A 16,348-nucleotide genomic window follows, 5' to 3' on the forward strand; every position below is an offset into this window, starting at 1 on the left:
AAGATAAATGTCTATAATTTATAAATTTTTGACTCATACAATGTCCTCCTTTTAAAATCAGGAGAAGCATTACCTCAGAGAAGAAAAGAGTAAAACTAAGTCAAAAATGGAGCTGTATAAGAGCAGAGAATACCAGTATTGCTGGGGACCTGGAGATCCTGAGATCACAAGACAAACAGCTGAAAGAAAAACTATCAAAAATGGAGACAGCCCTTGATAAGGTCATGTCAGGAAACTCAGTTCAAGGAGGCTTCTGGATGTTTTCCTCTACAGTCTCCTGGGAAGAGAAGGGTTGGATTTAATAAGTTGTTTTCACATGTACTGTAAGATCCTCACCTGAAGAGTTTTTTGATAATAAAAGGCTTCAGTTTTCGTTAAGAGATTTCTTGTTTTACTCCTTATTAGCTGAGAGAAATCTAAACTGCAGGGAATTTAAAGTAAAAGTGTTGTGCAGGTTGTAGGACCTTCCACTGACTCTGGGCACAGCTGCTTTCTCTGATCTTCCATGTGAGGGAATTCTTACAGAGCATGGTGTTTCATTTGCCTTCTACATTTTTTTAGGTGAGATTTCTGTTGCTGGCATACCTGACCCCTAAGGTTAGGTCTGGTTTGACTGGCACAGAAACCCCAGGTGCTGCTCTTCCAGAAGGAAGTGTCCTTTTAACTTTTTTGGATGAAAATATCTATGCAAGGAGTTATTCTCAAATTCCATTTAAAAAAAAAAAAATCACAACAGAATTGTGATACCTTCTCCTAAGTGTAATATTTCTTATGTTAAATGCTTGTCACTGGAAGCTTACCTTTCTTGTAGGATATGGATATTCTTGGCACTTTCCAGAGTAAAATTTTTAGGAGGAAAAGGTATAGTTCTGCTTCATTAGCACAGTTGAATTTTCTAATCCCAGAGGTGTCCAGGGGGTCTGGCCCTGAAGGATATTGTCCCCTTCTGGGACATTCTGGTGTGCATGTTATGGCTGCCAGGCTTGTGTAACCAGCTGCCAGCCAAGGCATCCTGCAGAGCATTTCTGTGCTGACAGCAGCAGAAACACAGCATCCCTGTGTGCTCCTTGTTTCTTTGTCAGAGAGAGAACAGCAGAGAGAGTGTAATCCCCAGAAAGTTAGCCCAGCTCATTCTGTGCTGTGTTGCAGGATGTTTTTTACTTTTGCCTTACTTCTAGCCATGGACTCTTGAGGCTGCAGTGGGGCTGCTGCTCTAAATGAATGGTACCTTGGGAACAGCAGTTTTATCATAAGAAATTATCATTAATTTTAATGACCTACCCCAGATGCTGGCTTTGAAAGAGGAGCAAAGTGGAACAAAATTCAAAATACACCTCTGCATAAGCAGCACAAAAAGCGCTTTAGGGGATGAATGACCAAGGTATTTTGGCTCTGCCACAAGTAACGTCTGTGAATTATTAAATTTGGAGATACTGATCTGTAACTGGTTTGGTTTTCACTTCTTGTTGTTGTTGTTGTCGTCAATCACATTTGATAGTGGAAATAGATTTCTACCTAGTTCTTGATACATTTAATCATCTGCTTGATATTTGAATCTTCCTCCAAGCTGGCTTTCATTGGTTTTGATCAGTTTTATCCATATCATTATTCTTCCTTTTGGTTTTGCACGTCTATTTTTAGACTTAAATGAACCCCTGGTGTTGCTCTGTTTTTTCATTACAGAAAGCATCAACTCTAATCTCTCATAAAAAAAGAATTCTTCAGCTATTTTCTGTATGGATTTTGTGACCTGATGTATCTCCCAGGTATTTTCATTCATTTCAGCCTCAACATCTGTAGGAGACCACAAGTTAGTGCTGGCATTTTTCAGGAATATTTTCTGGTTTACTTCCTGATGTGGTGGCAAACATTTACATCAAGGAACAAAGGACAGTTCCTTCTGTGAAATCCCTGCAGCATCAGGCACTCCCATTCCCTTTTCCCTGAGTTAATCAATTTATACTTCTGAAGATAAAGAAGGAAAAAGGACTGATTTTTAATTTAGTACCACAGCGAGGACCCAACAGGTTGCAGAAGCACTTGAATCAAAGTCTACTTTAATCTTCTTGGTTCCTGCATCATTAGTTATTGCATAAAATGGAGCAGCTCCAGCACTTGAGACAGACTCTACCTGGGTGATAGTGATAGTCTGGTTTCCTAGATGGAATGTGGAAAAGGAGGATTTGGTCTGGCTCAGTGTCACTTGGACCCATTATGAAGCTGAGGATTTGTTCCCCCATAGAAGCCCTGCTGAAACCAGTGTATTCACAGTAAAAAATACTTTTTTTTTTAAAATTAAAATGGGGTAGCAAAGTGTTTCCAACCAGTTCCATCCTCAAATGGAGCAAAGGTCAGTGGGAGCAGTGCTTTGAACATGTGAAATGCTGACAAATCCAGTTCTCAGCAGTGAAAAATCCAGTTTTCGCTGAAAGAAAGAAAGAGTTCTTTGAACCAGACCTTTGCCTCAGGTCCTTTGCAGGAAAATGAGAATAATATTGCACTTGATTTCCAAGATGGCTGTGGCAACAAAGAATAGAATATCTGCAGTCAGCTCAGCTGCTGTGGGAATGAGAGCCTGGCAAACAGCCCCAGGTGCTCCTCCCGTGCCTCCCTGTGTCTGTGCCCTGTACACCAATACCTGGGTCCACACATTAAAAAGGACAAAACAAGAGGCAAGGGGGAAAAAAACCCTGTATTTGGGTGAGTTAAGAATTGACAACAGAGTGCCTTTCTAAAATACTTTTTAACTTTTTAACGGTATTATTTCAGAAGCCTTCCAAGCTGGACGGTTTGAAGGATCTAAAGAGGATTCTTCAAGAATTAACAAGTTCAGACAGTGACATTCCCTCCATGGATCTGAGCAGCCATGGTGGGAGAAGATCCCCTTTAACAGCCATGAGGAATGCAGTGTAAGAATAACAGATTTATTTCTGTTGTGTGCTCTGTACTTATAGTCCCCTCTAAAACTGGGATCTGGCACTTTTGATGTGCCTCAGGAACAGTGTGGGGTGTGTTTTTGCAAGAAGGTCAGGCTTAGAGATGCTTGAGATGATCTGGAAGCTTCCAAAGCTTCTGTTGTTTGCCAGGTTACTGGGGTGCTTTGGGTGGTAGGGAAGTAGAAGGTGACCACACCATTTGCCTTTGGTATTTTTGTTCAGAATTCCTTTCTTCTTTTCCTGCCATATGTAAATATCCAAACGCAGAATTTTTATTTTTTGTTTTTAACTAACACATGATAATGACAGCGGTGCATGAAGTTGAAAAATCAATACAGCACAAATTCTGATCTTTCTAATCCAGAACATAAGGATACTTCATAAAAGAAAATGTAATTCCTGAGTTTTGATTAGGATGAAAGCAAAACTGCAGCTGGAGAGGCTGCTACTGCAAGCATAGAGGAGAAGCACATTTTAGGACAGTGAAAAGTGCTTTGACCTAGCTGAGTAACCTGCTTCTTACAGTACTCATTTGAGGTTCAGTTTCTAAGGCTTTTTTAATACAGCCCCAATCCTGATCCTGTTTCTGTTGTTTTATTCAGTCCCAGGATGTTCCCCTGCTCCTTACATCCCTTGGGAAGTTTTCACTGGCAGCATTGATGTCAAACTTGGAACATTACAGAATATTATAAAGAATATAGTCCCAACAGAGTATTTTTTCCTAGGAATTAACTCAAATACCTCTTAGCAGTTGCTGCTACAAGTCTTTATGGCACTTGCTGCAAAATCTGCATCTTATTGGAAAGTAGCACACCCAAAATTGGTAACTTCCCTGTTACTTATGTAATTAGCATCAATAGCATTGTCACATTTTTGGAGCCTAAATTTAGGTTCTGGAGTTCTTTATTTGGATATTTAGATATGGATGGGCTTTCTGGAGGAATCAAAAAATGCTGCTGGTTTCCTTCTGAGTACTGGATGGTCAGTACCTTTTAAATTGTGATGACATGAGTTTTTGTTATCTAGAGGAAAAACGAGGATGTGGCTTTGAGCAGCAGGGTTTGAAGATGGTAATCTTTACTACCTTTTCTTGCCCATAGATTATCCCTTCTGTGAAAATTGCCTGTAGCCACTGATACTGTTTTCTGTTCAGAATTTAAGCCACTGTGTTTCAGAGGTAGGCTCTGTTCATTGTGAGGGGTAGCTGCTTTGGGTGTTCTTTTTGTACTTCTGAGTATGAAAGAAAATTGCCTGGTAGTTGCAGTCTGCCTTCAAACAAACCAACTGCAACATCCAGGGATTTTCCTGGTATCCAAAACAGCTCCAAATAGAGTTTTTTTATGTAGAAGACTAGAGGAGTGGAGTTTGTCACGCACAAGGAGGCATGGTTTGTGAGGAGCCATGATACTCCCTGTTTGGGAAGTAAACAAGGAATAGGGATCAGAACAAAAGCCATTTTGACATGCTTTTGATGATTTCAACAGAAGCAAGCATGTTTTGTAAGGAGACTTCGGCCTCCTGCTTGCATGGGGATCTCTGCTCAGGTCTGTGCTCACTGCTCTTCGCTTGGATATCTCCTGGGAAATGCATCCCTCTGCTCTGCAGCACCTCGGTACACATCCTCCCTCAGAATTTGTAATAGCTGCCTGGTTCCTGTAAGACATGTAGGAAAATTCTGGGGTTTACTGAAAAGTTGGTGTAGATTTTATTTCTTAACAACTTCAGTTTGAAGGAAATGTTTAGATAATTTATAATGGCCTTTTTTATTATTGTTTATAATATTACTGCTATTTTCCCTAGCTTCTCAGCCCATGGAAACTAGTGAGCCCACACCAAAGAGGCTACAGAACAAGATGGAAAGCCTGCAAAACCTGGTGGAATCCATTGCAGATCAGAAAACAAGGTGCCAGTATTTACCAAAAAAATCCCTGTTTCATTGAAAAAACACACACTCTCCAGAAACTGTTCTTGGTACCTGCCAAAGCACTGCCTGTGCTTTTACTAGCTCACACTAGTTTTGCTAGCAGTACCCACTTGTGCATTATCCTGCTCCTGGGAGAGTAATTAGATTAACTCCCCAATGCCCCTTAATGCTAATGAGCTTCAGCATCCTTAACATGTCAAACATGGCAGCTGCTCATGGGTGTCCTCATGTGCTGTCAGGGCAAATTACAGGGAATTTTGGACAAGCTGATGACGCTTTCATGGAAACTGCAACCTTTCCAAAACTTAGTTTCCTGAGCTCCCAGGATGGCAGGATGCCAAATGAGATGGGGTCAATTTTCTCTGCATTTTTTCTTGCTGCATATTCCAGTCTCTTCTCATTTTCTCACACTAAGTTTCGTTGCATAGTTTTTGGAAATCATTTCCACTCACCAGTGCATTTGTGTCAGGGACATAAAAGTGATCTGATGTAGGTAAAACTACTTAAGTTATTTATATAAATAAGCCAAAGGTAAGTGTTCTCATTTTTGTTCTTTGCCATCCATTACTATCCTCAGTGGTTTTTCTAGATTCACATGAAGAATTGCAAACTGAAGCTGTATTTGTAAGGGCTTGGTAGGTAGATCATACCTTAAGGGATGACTTCATGAACCTTTGGGTGGCTGCACCTGAGACCTCAGCCTTTGGAACATAAGGTGGTGTTCAGCTAATCTGGTCTTCTGCTATTTTCAGCCATATCTCCAATGGTCAGAACTCAGGCGGTGCAGACAAAGAAATCCAAGGAAAAGGAGAGACAGCTCTCCAAGCAAAGGCACTGAATGAATTAGTGATTGCTTTCATGTAGGTACATGGCATTTAAAATAAGTTATGTTTTTAAAGACTAATAATAAAAGCCCTTAGAATTTTTTAACTCGTTTATAGCTCATATTTCAGATGAGCAGAATGTACAGAGTAGAAAGGGATGTTAAGGATAATCTCATTCCAGCCCCTTGCCACAGGCAGGGACACCTTCCACTAGCCCAGGTTGCTCCAGGCCCTGTCCAGCCTGGCCTTGGACACCTCCAGGGATCCAGAGGCAGCCACAGCTTCTATGTGCCAGGGCCTGCCTGCCCACCCTCACAGGGAAGAATTCCTCCCTATGGCTAAGCTAAATTCTTCCTCTTGGAGTTTGAATTCCATACTGTACCGTGATTCATTTAAGCAGAATGGACTCATCAAACTTTAGTTTGAGTCTTGCATGGGGAATAAGAAATTACTGAGTTGTTCCTAAGCTGTCCTCAGTTATTGCCAGCAGTCTTTTAATTTGAGGAATTTTTTTTGGATTTCCTAATAATTTTTTTACACTCTTTCTGATAGGTTTTGCAGCCATGTTGCAAGCTCAGTTGAAATATTAGTAAAAGCATCTCCCCTTTCCTAGGAATCAGTTGCATTGAATATGACAGGATTGGTTTAGGTGGTGTATATATCACAATTTGGACTTGCCACACCTATTGGACAAATCTACCAATTTTTTCTTAAGAGGAGAGTCAGGTGTGGAGAATAAGAACCCCTGGGAAAAGTCACTGCTAAGTGCACTCCCAGTTGTTTTCAAGGAGCCAAGTTAAAAAAAGTTTCAGAAGCTGCAGCTGTGTGCCAAGGGCAGGGAGCAGCTGGAGGGGTCAGAGAACCAGAGGGAAGGGAAGGACATCTGCCAGTCCAAAACAGAAGCTTAATTTTTAATTAATTAAATAATACATTTTATATTAGTATAATTGAATTAAACCTAATCTGTAATATAATTAAATAATTAATTTAATTAATTCCTTCTGCTGGAATCCAGCGGAGTTGGGGACAGGTCTGGGTTTCCCCCCTGCCACCAGCAGCAGGCAAGGAACAGGCTGGTAGACAGATGAGCCTTAGAGCAGCTGTCAGGGTATGAGCAGGTGAACTTTGAAGGTAGCTGTGTGGTTGCAGGCTCTGCCAAGCTGTGAGAGAGACAGTTTATTGTTTGCTTGGAGATCTCCTGAGCCACTGGCTGTTGGATCCCTGCAGGAATGTCAACAAGAAGTTGTTTCTCACAGGCAGGATGTTGTATTAGGCAGCCATCAGCCATTCCAGCAACACCTTTTTTTATGCAGTAAGGCAGCTTTGTTTACATCTACTCTCACCTTTGAGCAATTAGATTGTTCAGTAATGAGAACTTGGAGGAAATACTAATAGGTTCCTCCAGAAAAACTGAAATCCAGATTGCTTTCTTTCACCATACCCAAACCATTTATTTTACATAGCAAGCTGGGGAAGCAGTGATGGGAATGGCATAATAATTTAGCAAAAGCTCAGTGCGGGTCTTTGTAGAAACTGCAGCCGATGATTCAGCAAGGTGATACAATCATGGAGACTGCCAGTTGTCTGTGGGATCAAAGCACAGGGTATTTAATTAAAAAAAATCCATTGTTCTCAATTTGAAAGACTTCTCAGGCTTGGTCTGTTTGACATGTTCACCACTGCATTAGAGAATCTATTCTAGCATAGGTTAAGTAGCTTTCTAGTGAATAACTTAATCTAATAGCACAGTTAATCTCCTCAGACAAGCCTCAAGCATGTGTATAAATACGCTCAGGCGGCAGCAACAACTGCTTTTTAAGCTGAGAGTGTCTCATTGTTTGAAGAGCCTGCATTAGGGGGAAGAGATTGGTAATCACCTTGAAATGAAATGTTTTGCTTTGACTTGAGGGATTTTTGAAGATCACCTTCTATTGCCACTGTGTATTAGGTATAGTATCCACTTCAGTTTCTTGTTAGAACAGCCCAGTGCAAAGAGTGCAACTGAGGTTGTTTCACTGGATAAAAATCACAATTCCAACTTGGCAGTGGACTTGTGCCTTGGCCTTAGTCTCTCTCCCTCCTCACCCTCCTCTCAATGCCCTCCCAGGAGTTCCTGGAGCTATTCTGTGGCCAGGTCTGCAGGAGCAGGCAGCCCAGCCTACTCTCATTGAACAGCTGGTATCAAAGTCCCAGTAAGAACATTTCCAACACATCTTCCTCCCAGCTGCTCTAGCATTGTCCCACCAACTGGATGCCCATTAACCCACCAGATGCAGGAGGTCAACCTCTGAACTTCATCTTCCAGTCTTTCACCAAAGCCATTCTATTTCCCACATCCAGACTGTTCCACCACACCGAGCAGGAAGGAATTAGCAGAGGCATTTAGATCAGGGATACGCTTTTTGAAGTACATCTCCCAAAGCAAAGTGCTAATCTGTGTACTTGCAGGTCTCCTACAAAACTCTGCTCTCCCAGACCAAGCTCACTCAAGGGGAAGGGGCTGTTTGCAGGCCAGAGCTTGGTTCAGCATTGTGGGAAGAGGAGCTTGCTCAAGTGGCAGCATTTTTTTTGTACCTAAAAATACAAAATGCAGGGAAGCAGAGAAGCTTTCTGCTTCTATCACATAGATAGATACTAGCTGAAGCTGGAAGTATTGTGCTTCATCTGGCTTACTAGAAGGCCAAAACTTAAAATAAATTCAAGCTGAAAAGCTTTGTCTTAAAAAAACATGTACAAGTTTAAGCCAAGTATTTGCTATCAATAGTGTGGTTTTGTTCCTCAGTGTGCCACCTGACTGTTCCAGCCAGAACCCTATTCCCTAGTCATCACAGCATTCCAGGCTTTTTTTTAAAAGCCTGCTCCCACCCTGACAAAGTAACTCATTAAGCCCAGACAGTCCTTTCTGACCTTTGCTCTCCCCTCAGCAGGAGTGGAGCTGTCTGCCAAGCCTTTCATTTGAGCCGCGATGGTTACTGGACAGTAGGGGGGTAGACAATGAACTATTTTGGGGTTCAGTCTTTTGTTACTTACACGAGGGAGGGCCACTTCTCAGCAATTCCTTAAAATTTCAGGTCAAGTGGCTCCTTTGGATCAAAGTTACCAAAAAGAGTGAGGTCACTGGTCAACTGGTCATGAACTGTCAATCTGAAAATGTTTATTGTTTCCTTAGTACATTACACAAACTAAAACATTTAAGTTGCTGTTACAGTGTTGGTAACCACACCTCCCAGTACTCTTCCCCAGCCCATAGCCCCACTCAAAGCAACACTAACTCAAGTCCAGGGTCCAGGTCCACCTGGACAGGCAGGTGCTTGGAATGCTGCTCATGCCTTCTTAGCCTACTTTGTGTCTCTTCAGCACGTACTCAAAGTTGATTTTTCAGGTTGCCAAAAGATTTCCTAAGGAGATCTGCTGCTTACGTGGTTCGATACGGGATTTCCAGAGCTCTGCGCTTGAGAGGGTCTCCTAGAGAAGAAGGGGAGCCCCCCTAAGGTTTAGAGGCTCGGTGATTCACCTAGGCAGGTCTGCCATTAGATCAGCAGCTTCCACCTTCCCATTAATGGTACCCCCACCACTGGTGAACAATTTGATCCTCGTGTTCAGTCACTAGGGTCCTGTTACCGCATTCTTCCCAGCGTCTGACCTTCCCATTCTCCACCAAGATAAATTTCCACTCTATTCTGGTGTCTGCGGGCAGGCTGATGGATTCGGACCAGAAGCCATCCTTGTCGCACTTGAGGGGGACGTAGCTGTGCCACTGTCCCAGACACTCGTGGTCCCCCGTGACACCGATGAGCTGCGCCTCGGAGTGGGTGATGTAGTGCACGCGGAAAGCCACGTGGATGTTCTGGAACATGGGGGGCACGGCTGCCACTCTCTTTGCTTTCGAGTCCCCATCGCAGCAGTCTCCTTGTTCCCATTCCTTGCTGTCTGAGTCTTCCACGCTGCCGTCCTTGCCCTCCTCCCCTTCGACCAGGTGCTCAGAAACAACTTCCCACTCTTCGTGGTCCAAGTCCCTCCTCTCGGCCGGCTCACACGGCCGCTCCTCACTTCTGTCCTTACAGTCATCGTCAGAGGCTCCTGCCAAGTTCATCACGAACCATCCGTCACTTGCCTGTCCCACCTGGGCTCCCAGTTCCCCTGCCTGGCTGCCGGCCATATCAGCTGGATGCTCCCCCGGCTCCGTGACACCGTGCTTCGGGATCAGCCGCTCCAGCTCCACAGGTTCGCCCGAAACTGCCCCGCTCGGGACGTGGTTAAGCTCTTCCCTCGAAGCAGCCGCCAGATCCTCTCCTGGCTTGGCAGGGCCGCCCGGGGCCGCGGCCTCCCGCCGCACCGGCTCCCCTCCCGCCGCAGCATCCTCTGCAAGCGACAGGGAGGGAGAAGGGCAGCGGGTTAAGCCGAGCGCCGGCCAACCCACGTCCTCGCAGGCTCGGCCAGCCCGACGCACCCCGAGCATCGCCTCCCCATCCCGGTACCTGTGGCCGCCGCCCCCGCGCTCGCCCGTCGGGGCCCCTCTCTGCCGCCCTCCGCCTCCTCGCCGCCCGCCTCGGCTCGCCCGTCGCTGTCGCCGTACCAGAGCCAGGCGACGATGGCGGCCAGCAGCCCCACGAGCAGCGCCGGCCAGAGCCCCATGGCCAGCCAGCCCCAGCCGCGGGGCTCGGCGGGCAGCGCGGCGGCGCCGGGCGGCCGCAGCACGGGCGGGCCGCGGTCGCGGGCCATGGCCGGGCGCTGCAGCAGCGAGACCCCGCCGGGGCCGCCCCCCCGGCGCCGCTTTAAGCCGGGCTCTTGCTCCGGGGAGGAGCCGAGCCGGGCCGGGCGGGGCTGGGCTGAGCCGCGCCGCGGAGGCGGTGGAAATGCGTGAACTCCACAAAGTCAGGGCGGAGAAAGTTTCCTCTCTTCACGTGTCCACAGCTCTTTTCTGCTTTCATTCCGAATCGTTAGGGTTGCAAGGGATTTCTGGAGATCACCTGAGCCCAAGCCCCCTGCCAAGGCAGGGTCACCCAGGGCAAGTTTAATTCTGGCAGTGCTGGTGGGCTTAGGTGCCCCAACAGGGGTGTGCTGAGGGGGGACCGATTTGCTGGTAATTTTAATGTTTGTGCTGGTCAGAATCCTGTCCTGCTCTGGTATCTTTGAGAAGTGAAGTGATTTCGCTACTGCTTTTGTAACCTCTTCATCATACTCTAATGACTACAGCTGGATTCCTAAACATAGCCCTGCTCTCCTGGCTTCTGTATTATGCTCAGGAATCTTATCGGACTACCCAGAGTCCAGAGTCTGTAAATACAGAGGATATTTGATATTTACTTAAATTTACTTTCATTTTACTACTCTTGAAGTGATGATGTCAAACCTTATTTCAAAATAGAGAGGTTTCTTACGAGAAACCTGAGAAATTTCATTAATGCACCTTGTATTTTGAATTGGCAGTTCTGGAGTGACAAAGTGTGAAAATGTTTGTAACACCGAAGATTAACATGAGAGGAGGAGTGAGGGGAGGCTGTTCCACTCAGTTCTGTTTGCTGCCTTTTTTTAATCCATTCTCTTTATCTGACCAAAGGTGTGGTCATGACTGGATCTCTAAAGCCCACTGATGAGATTTTGCCCACTATCTCATTAGACAAGAGAATGGCTAAGTGGATGTCCCAGTAAGTCTATTTCCAGTGTGTGAACTTCATAATCTTTCAGTGTCAGTTCGAGCAGCGCTCCCTCAGCTTAGCGGGACAGTAAATGTCAATCGAATTTATAGAAGCACAAGTGTGCAGCCTCCGTGGGGCAGCTCCTTGGCTGACATGGAAGGAGGGTGGCTGCAGAGATACAGAATTCATGTTCTAAATATCTTCCCTTTCTTTGCTTACCACAGTAGCTGAGGAACCATCTCTTCCAGCAAAGCGCTGAGCTGGTGCTTAAGTCAAAATATCTATTTTGGTACTTGGCTGTCTGAGCTGTGTCCTGGCATGGGCTGAAAGTGCACTGCTCACAACTCCTGCTCTGTGAGACAGAGGAAGGAAAGAGCTGTGGAGCCAGGATGTGCCTGGGCACTTTCTCAGTGACTGAGGGCTTGGGTGCACTCTCTTTTACCACTGTCGGTGCTTTGAGGTGCACCTCAGGCTTGCTGCTTAAAACAGACCCTTGGCTGTAATGGGCTGTGCTAACTACTAAAACTTAGTGGAGTAGGTGATATTTTTGCAGTTCCCTTACCTTCCTTTTTTCCTAGCCTTCAAAACAGCCAGTTCCCTGCTCTGTGTCTGGGCACCACCTCACTGAGCTGGGATTGCCAGTTGGGGCACCTACTGTTCCGTAAGTACCACGTGTGCACTGCAATTTAGGCTTCCCAGTCACCTCCCTGCAGCCGAGCAGACACAACCCATTAATCATTGCAGCATGACACGGAAAGGGAATCCTCCTGCCAGCCCTCAGCACAGATGAAGAGGTGGTGTTTGGAGCTGCTAACCTCACATTTTTTTTTTCTTTAAGCACATTTGATAAAACAGCGTAGCAAGGAAGAGACATCAAGCAAGCCTGGAAAAGACTACTGCAGGAATCCTTAGGGAAAGGTTTATTTTGAAGAAATGCACAGGATGAAAGGCAGGGTGCTGCTTTAATGACTAGAGCAGAGGTCTCATCTGCTTCTGTTCATCTTCTCGCTCATTCAGGCCTCTTCTGGTGCCAGACTTTCTCACCCAGTTCCTGCAGAAGAAACTAAAGCAAAGCACCCCGACCTCTTTGAGTACTCAGGGTAATTGCTGATAGCACACATCCATTTGGAGGGAGTCACCAAGCTCGGGACAAAGAGACAAGCTTGCTGCACAGCCAGGCAGGGCAGGCAACTCCCATTCAGGATCTTCCACTCCCAGCATGATCCCCAGAGGACCTTTCCCTTTGAGGGGCAGCATGGATTTATGTGGATGGAACAGGTTTTCCTCCTGCCTGTAACAGTGACCGCCCGCACGGGCAGCAGCTGAGTTGTTTGCTTTGCACCTCCTCTTAGGGTGTCTACAATTCATTTGCTGTCTCCTGGGTTTTTTTAAAACAAGGATCTCGGTCAATGCTAAGGGTGGAACTCCTGAACTGCTGATCAGTTATGGAGTTATGGAGTTATGGACAGGGGAGACCTGAGAAGGGTCACTGAGGTTCCTCTTCTGAAGCAACTTGCATGGACCATAGCAGACAGTAACTTATCCTTTTGAAGCCTTTGGTCCCTTCCCCTCTAGGAATTCTTTAAGTGCTCATATCCTGTAGAACTTGCAGACTTCTGTCTCCTTAGAGGATTTCCAAAGCAGATAAACAGAAATTCTCCAAAATGCAAGTGAGATTTTTTTTTTTTAAGTTTTCATCAGAACCGAACGTGATGTCTGTACAACAGAAGGACAAGGAAACAAATTCTTCAAGTCTCAGCGATGTAATTCTGTTTCTAACTAATTCAAGACAGTCATTCCTGATGTAGCATAGCTTTGGAGAGCAGTGTTCTGTGAACGAGGCTCTGTTGCATCACTGTTTGCTCAGCAAGTGGGAGAGCACTGGAAAAGCAGGAGAGTATTTGGAAAAGCCACACGTGACTTTGTGGAATTCTCAGCTGGCTGGCCCGAGATCAGGAGCCTCAAGCCTGACGCCTTCCCACAGTTTGAGAGCCAAAACCAAAACAGGAGGGCAGATATTTCCTCCCCCAGCTCTGTGACCAAGGCAGCAGCCAGAGGTGTTGTTAGGAAGGGCTGGCCCACGGGCAGTGTCACAGGAACTGTTATTCTGTCAGCTCTGCCACCTGGTGTGGTGACAGGGAATCTCCAGTGAGAAATGAGCCGTGTGCTCAGCACCTCTGATTCCTTCAGTGTGAAGAATTCCTCTTCTAGTTTAACTGGGAACAGTCAGGTGTTAAAAGGAGATGGGAAAAAGAGCAGTGTCACATCTCCTTTTCCCACCTTAACCATAACCCCCAGAGCTTAGGGGGAGCCTAAGGTTAAAATCCTGGGAGCCAGGTTAAAATCTAAAAATCAAGACTGGTGCCGTGGAGGGTTTCCAGGCATTTGCTTGACACTTTCTGTATTGGATCTCCACCTGAGCAGGTAGAAAACTGGGGAGGGCCAAGTGTTCATGCACTTTGGAGGAAACCGTGACCCTGACTGGCTTTCTGCCCATCCCTCTCCCGTATTGTTTGGAGTAGCTCAGCTGTGAGCACCGGACACTCTTTTGCAGCGCTGCCCAGCAGTCAGCAGGTGGCACAGGAGGAGTGTGGCTGACAGGAAAAGCTCTTCCCACCCAAACAGAGAGGAGATGCTTTCTCTCAGTTGCTGTTAACTTCTCGAAGAGTGGTCGGTTAGTAATGAGGACACCGCAGATCCAGACCTGCTTTCCATTATGAACCATGAAAATCTGGAAGGCAGCTAAAAGGGATCTCAGGGATCCACTTCAGGCTTGATGTCCTTCTTCTTTAAGTACAGTGACCCAACCTGGACACAGATGTCTCCCACCATAGGTCTTACCCAGGCTGAGAAGCACGGAGCACACAGGTTTTCCGTCTATTTTTGAGGACACAGATTGTGAATCTGAGTTTGCTCTGCTGTTTTTCCATGTTGGAATGCATTTCATCCTTCCTTAGCTGACTCAAAACATCTAAGAGGTCTAATACCATTCTTTCCTACTTACCCATGGTAAATCTGTCTTGGAATTCCTTCTTGGGTTTGAGGTAGAGCTTACTGCTTACCCTGCCAGTCTCTTACTGCATTTCCTGTGCTTTCTCTGTACTGTGACAGTAGTGTCACTGACAGCTTTCTCTACATCCCTTTTCCTATGAGGTTTGTTTCCCATGAGCCGTTTTTTGCCAGCTTTTTCAGTTTATTAGTCACTCTGTGCAAGTCACACTTGTGCTGTTTTTCATTCTCCATTTCCCCAGCTTGTGCAGCTGCGTTCCAGGTGCCCTTTCATGGCTGGTGCCTGTTGCCTTTACCTCCTCCTAGGCATAGACAAATATATTTGGCTAAATTGTCTCAAGTTCATCTCAGACTTCACTGAAGTTGTGGCACTCAGCCGCTCTTAGAAATTGAATCACAAGTGAGATTTCCCAGTGAAATCCTGCTGACAGCCTCTCATGGTTGTCTCACATCCTGGAGACATCATGCTTTGACTTCCACGCGGATTCTTTACCTTGTCAGGACCATAGGAAAATGCAGCTTGAAAGAGGGGTGAGGTGTGGTATTATTTCACATTCTTTCTTTGACTTAGGCCAAACATTTTCAGGAATTCTGAATACGGGTGTTGAAGCCCCCATATTTTAACTGCTGCTTTCCTGAAAGCTGCAAGGAAGTGGTATTGTTTTATAAATCATACAGTTTCATTCAAAATGAGGCATTCTTTTTGTTGTTTTCCAGTGTTGCCTGGCTGCTTACCACATGGGGATCCTTGGGAAAGGATTTTACCAAACACCCTGATGGTAATGCTTATCTTCATGACCTGAGTAAGTTTGATTCCAGCTCTGGCCTCACAGAGTTGCAGGCAGGTGCCTTCACCGGTGGTACATATTTTTCCTCCCAGAAATGAAAAACAAAATAAAATATATAATGGGATATAAAGTTAGGCAGCAGCAAGGATCTTTGGCGTGCCTTGAAGCGCCGTCATCGAGTCCGCGTGTCCTGTTCTGGATTCCTCCCTGCAAGTTCCTCTTGGCCGGGTTCAGTGTGTGAAGGGGGATGTCACAGCTCACTGAGTCATGTGCTGCTTGGGTCTGGTGACAGGGAGAAGCAAGAAGTCCTTTCCCACACAGTCTTGTCAGAGGGCAGGGCGGGCCCTGAGCTAGCACCTGATGCAGTGGCGCCGTGTCACATGCTAGAACCATGGCAGGGGCGCTTTTTTGCTTCCCCAAAGTGGTCCCTTTGGTGCCAAGGGACACAGCTGACCTACACGAGGTATTGCAGCCTCTGCTGAAGCCTAGTGGCTCCCATCCTAGGGCCCAGCTCTGCTTTTGGCTCATATTTAAGGTATTAAATACTCAGAATTGAGGCTGGCAGGCACCCAAGTGCAACAGGGCACCAGGGCTGGAGCCTGGGATCTGACAAAGAATGGGGACAGAGGAGCTGGCTTCTGGAAGAGGCACAGACCTAGAAATAGCTCAAGGGTGCTGGTTTCTTGGCTTTGCTCTCAAGGCACTGTTTGCCTTCCCCTTCCCCCTCAGTGCTTTTTCCTCAGCACCTCTTGTGTGTTGGGCAGATGATACAAACAGTTGAAGGCAGCATTGCTGGCAGCAGCTGTGAGCAGTTGTCCTGCAGGGAGCCTGGCATCCTGCCCATCCAGCAGTCCTGGGATCTTGTTTACTGCACTGGGGTAAAGCCCTGCTCCACACTGGGGCCGGCACATCCTGGGGCCAGAGCTGTGCCTTTGAAAGGGATTCAGAGCCCAGCTCTGCACTGCCCTCAGGGACTGGGGGCACAGGGAAAACAGATCCTAAGGTAGGAGATTGCATAGCCTCCCTAGCAGGATTAGCCCCCTAGGATGCCCTTTGTTCCTTTAACCCTTTGCACATTTCCCTCATCCTCCTCCTGACCTGTCACTTGTCCACCTCTGGCCCATTTCCAGGGAAGCTGGTGGCTGTCATGCCCTCGGGCAGTGCTGCTCTGGCCCGGGATGGGATCTGAGGGCTGTCCCACACACAGCCTCGTTGTCTGAGCTGGCAG

General features: G+C 46.4%; 1 protein-coding gene across 1 annotated transcript; it reads right to left on the reverse strand.

Annotated features, from left to right (window-relative positions):
• Positions 1-8,816: 8,816 nt before the first annotated feature.
• Positions 8,817-10,406, reverse strand: STBD1 (starch binding domain 1). The gene is made up of 2 exons (XM_005531754.2): positions 10,163-10,406; positions 8,817-10,046 (listed from the first exon to the last, which is right to left on the reverse strand). Exons 1-2 carry the CDS (start codon positions 10,404-10,406, stop codon positions 9,241-9,243), a joined length of 1,050 nt encoding a protein of 349 aa, XP_005531811.1. The 3' UTR covers positions 8,817-9,240.
• Positions 10,407-16,348: the final 5,942 nt, after the last annotated feature.

The sequence above is a fragment of the Pseudopodoces humilis genome, chromosome 6, assembly GCF_049639895.1.
Source record: "Pseudopodoces humilis isolate 2021_Gansu_Grassland_sample_001 chromosome 6, ASM4963989v1, whole genome shotgun sequence".
Taxonomy (NCBI): Eukaryota; Metazoa; Chordata; class Aves; order Passeriformes; family Paridae; genus Pseudopodoces; species Pseudopodoces humilis.

Excerpts from the sequence above, each read along its gene's own strand:
- STBD1 (XM_005531754.2), bottom strand. The coding sequence starts at position 10,406 with ATGGCCCGCGACCGCGGCCCGCCCGTGCTGCGGCCGCCCGGCGCCGCC. Across the intron at positions 10,047-10,162 it reads CGCGGGGGCGGCGGCCACAG|AGGATGCTGCGGCGGGAGGG; the intron begins GTACCGGGATGG and ends TGTCGCTTGCAG.